Source organism: Octopus bimaculoides, unplaced genomic scaffold (genome assembly GCF_001194135.2).
Source record: "Octopus bimaculoides isolate UCB-OBI-ISO-001 unplaced genomic scaffold, ASM119413v2 Scaffold_110310, whole genome shotgun sequence".
Lineage (NCBI taxonomy): Eukaryota > Metazoa > Mollusca > Cephalopoda > Octopoda > Octopodidae > Octopus > Octopus bimaculoides.
The window spans coordinates 19,241-22,155 of NW_026430925.1; the positions used below are offsets into that span (position 1 = coordinate 19,241).

Consider the following 2,915-nt stretch of genomic DNA (forward strand, 5'->3'; position numbering starts at 1 on the left):
ATCGGTACTATTCAAGAAGAGTGGTCGCAGTGCGCGCAACCGCGCAAGCTAGTCGTGAGTAGTCGATCCTAAGACTACCTGGTACGTGTGTGCGCGTACGTAAATTAGTAGATGCTCCCTTGCGCGACGCTCATGCGCAGAACGTATGTATGTAAAAGCTGAATATATATAAAATTAAATTAGACCACTCTTCTTGAATAGGACCAAAAAATCATTTACGTTATGCTTTAAAGAACCCCTCATACATGTTTCGCGCATACGAGCTAGATAGTGGTTGTAGGATCGACTAGTCACGACTAGCTAGTGCGGATAAGCGAGTACGCAAGTGCGCGCACCGGGACCTCTCTTCTTCAATAGTACCCATTCATAAAGCGGTAAGTTGACAAAAATTTACTTCAAGGTTGTATTGGCGATAATAATTATAATTAGGTAAATAATAGAATTAAGTGAACTTCTCGATGTTAAAGTAATTATTTCGAAGCGAAAACAGAACAACTTCAGGAAAATATATTTCCTCGTCTGAAATGATTCCAAAGTGAAATGTTGATCTGTTGTTTATGAAACTCTATGATCGAGTGTAACAACGTGATATATAAAGGAAATTAATTGGTAAAATGAGAGTAAAGCGGCGTAATTAATTCGTAAAATGAAACCGATTAATTAATATAGTCTTGTTGTTTATGTGGCATTGATAAAACGGTAAGTGGACAAAAGTTATATTGAGAATTGAAATGATCGTGACGGTTTCAAATTTTGGCCGAGGGCCAGTATTGTTTGGGGCGATCGGGAAGCCGACCACAGAGAACCCCGTGTTCTTTTGCTTCCTGTTTCAATTATGTTGAAAGGATGAAAGGCAAATGCGACCTCGTTGGCTTTTGAACTTTCATATCAAAGATGGACCAAATGTTGGTGAGCATTTTAGAATTATTTGGGCGCTTCGTAGTTACAATAATTCTATAGAAGTTAAAACACGACATTGGGAAAATATGCTTCCTTGTCTCAGATCTGTTATTTTGAAGGGAAAAAAACACTCGCTATTGAGTGTTACATGTGACATAAAGTAAACATATTAAAGATCTGGTGGATTAACGATAATCCAGAATTGTTAAACGCACTTGAAATTTAGATAATGCATAATGGAGGAGTTTTTCGTGTTCCTACGTTTTAGATGTCGGAGATTAAGAATATGCAAAAAAGGAGAAAGTGATTAAATAATTAGAGAAAGGTAGAAACAATTCATTTATATACAGAAGGCGCGGGAGTGGCTGTGTGGTAAGTAGCTTGCTTACCAACCACATGGTTCTGGGTTCAGTCCCACTACGTGGCAGCTTGTGCAAGTGTCTTCTACTATAGGCTCGGGCTGACCAAAGCCTTGTGAGTGGATTTGGTGGACGGAAACTGAAAGAAGCCCGTCGTATATATGTGTATATGTATGTGTGTGTGTGTCTGTGTTTGTCCCCCCAACATCGCTTGACAACCGATGCTGGTGTGTTTACGTCCCCGTAAATTAGCGGTTCGGCAAAAAGAGACTGATAGAATAAGTACTCGGCATCCAAAGAATAAGTCCTGGGGTCGATTTGCTCGACTAAAGGCGGTGCTCCAGCATGGCCGCAGTCAACTGACTGAAACAAGTAAAAGAGTAGAATGTTGTGAAAGTTTCAATGCCTTGATGGATTCTGATCCGTGCAAACATAGACATTAAACGGATGACAGTGTTGATGTAATATTTACAATGTTGAATTGCCAGGTCGTTTAACTATTCTCTTTAGCTTACTGTTTCTTTTCCTATTTCAGAATATCACACCCTCTTGACAGAACAGAAATTTCTTCATTCCGATGTGCCTTCGATATTTTTTGTGGACTAAAGGAAAACGATGTAACTCTGAGGACATTCATCGATACATCAACCTCTTTATATGAAGAAAGATCTATGGAACAATACGGCAAAATATTTCTTCTGGAAGATGGAGTTAACAGCAGCAATTTTGTGTCGATGCTGTTTGGAATATAGATGAGACGATTGTTTTACAGGTTAATTAAACAAAGTAGTTGACAGTTTTCACCAACTGATGTAGATCAAAGAAACAGCAGCATTACATCATTCTCTGAAAATAGTAACACAACTGAACACAAACATATTGATGGAAATGGAAAAGATACTTTCACAGTGATATGTACGATAAATTATGCACTCGAAATGCATCATTTAACTAAACCAAAAAACACTGATGCAGGAGAAAAGCCATATCATTGTGAAATCTGTGGTAAATCATTCTCTGAAAGTATTCAATTGACTAAACACAAACGTACACACAGAGGAGAGAAGCCATATCATTGTGATATCTGTGGTAAATCATTCTCTCAAAGTTATACCTTGACAAGACACAAACTTAGACATACAGGAGAGAATCCTTATAATTGTGATATCTGTGGTGAATCATTCTCTCAAAGTGATCATTTGACTAAACACAGACGTACACATACTGGAGAGAAGCCATATCTTTGTGATATCTGCTGTAAATCGTTCTCTCAAAGTAGTCATTTGACTAAACACAGACGTACGCATACAGGAGAGAAGCCTTATCATTGTGATGTCTGTGGTAAATCATTCTCTGTAAAATATCACTTGACATCACACAAACGTACGCATACAGGAGAGAAGCCTTATAATTGTGATATCTGTGGTAAATCATTCTCTCAAAGTAGTCATTTGACTAAACACATACGTACACATACAGGAGAGAAGCCTTATCGTTGTGATATCTGTGGTAAATCATTCTCTGAAAGTGGTCACTTGACTGCACACAATCGTACGCATACAGGAGAGAAACCATATCATTGTGATATCTGTGGTAAATCATTTTCTGCAAGTAGTGACTTGACTAAGCACAAACGTACGCATACAGGAGAGAAGC

General features: G+C 38.3%; 1 protein-coding gene across 1 annotated transcript in view; it reads left to right on the forward strand.

The window, feature by feature from the left end:
- Nucleotides 1–128: 128 nt before the first annotated feature.
- LOC106879904 (zinc finger protein 180) overlaps nt 129–2,915 on the forward strand; it is a 3,437-nt gene continuing 650 nt past the window's right edge. Inside the window, exons 1-2 of the mRNA XM_052978370.1 lie at nt 129–374; nt 1,795–2,913. Of these exons, the coding sequence (XP_052834330.1) occupies nt 2,198–2,913 (716 nt within the window). The 5' untranslated portion in view covers nt 129–374; nt 1,795–2,197. The remainder of the gene's footprint in view (nt 375–1,794; nt 2,914–2,915) is intronic.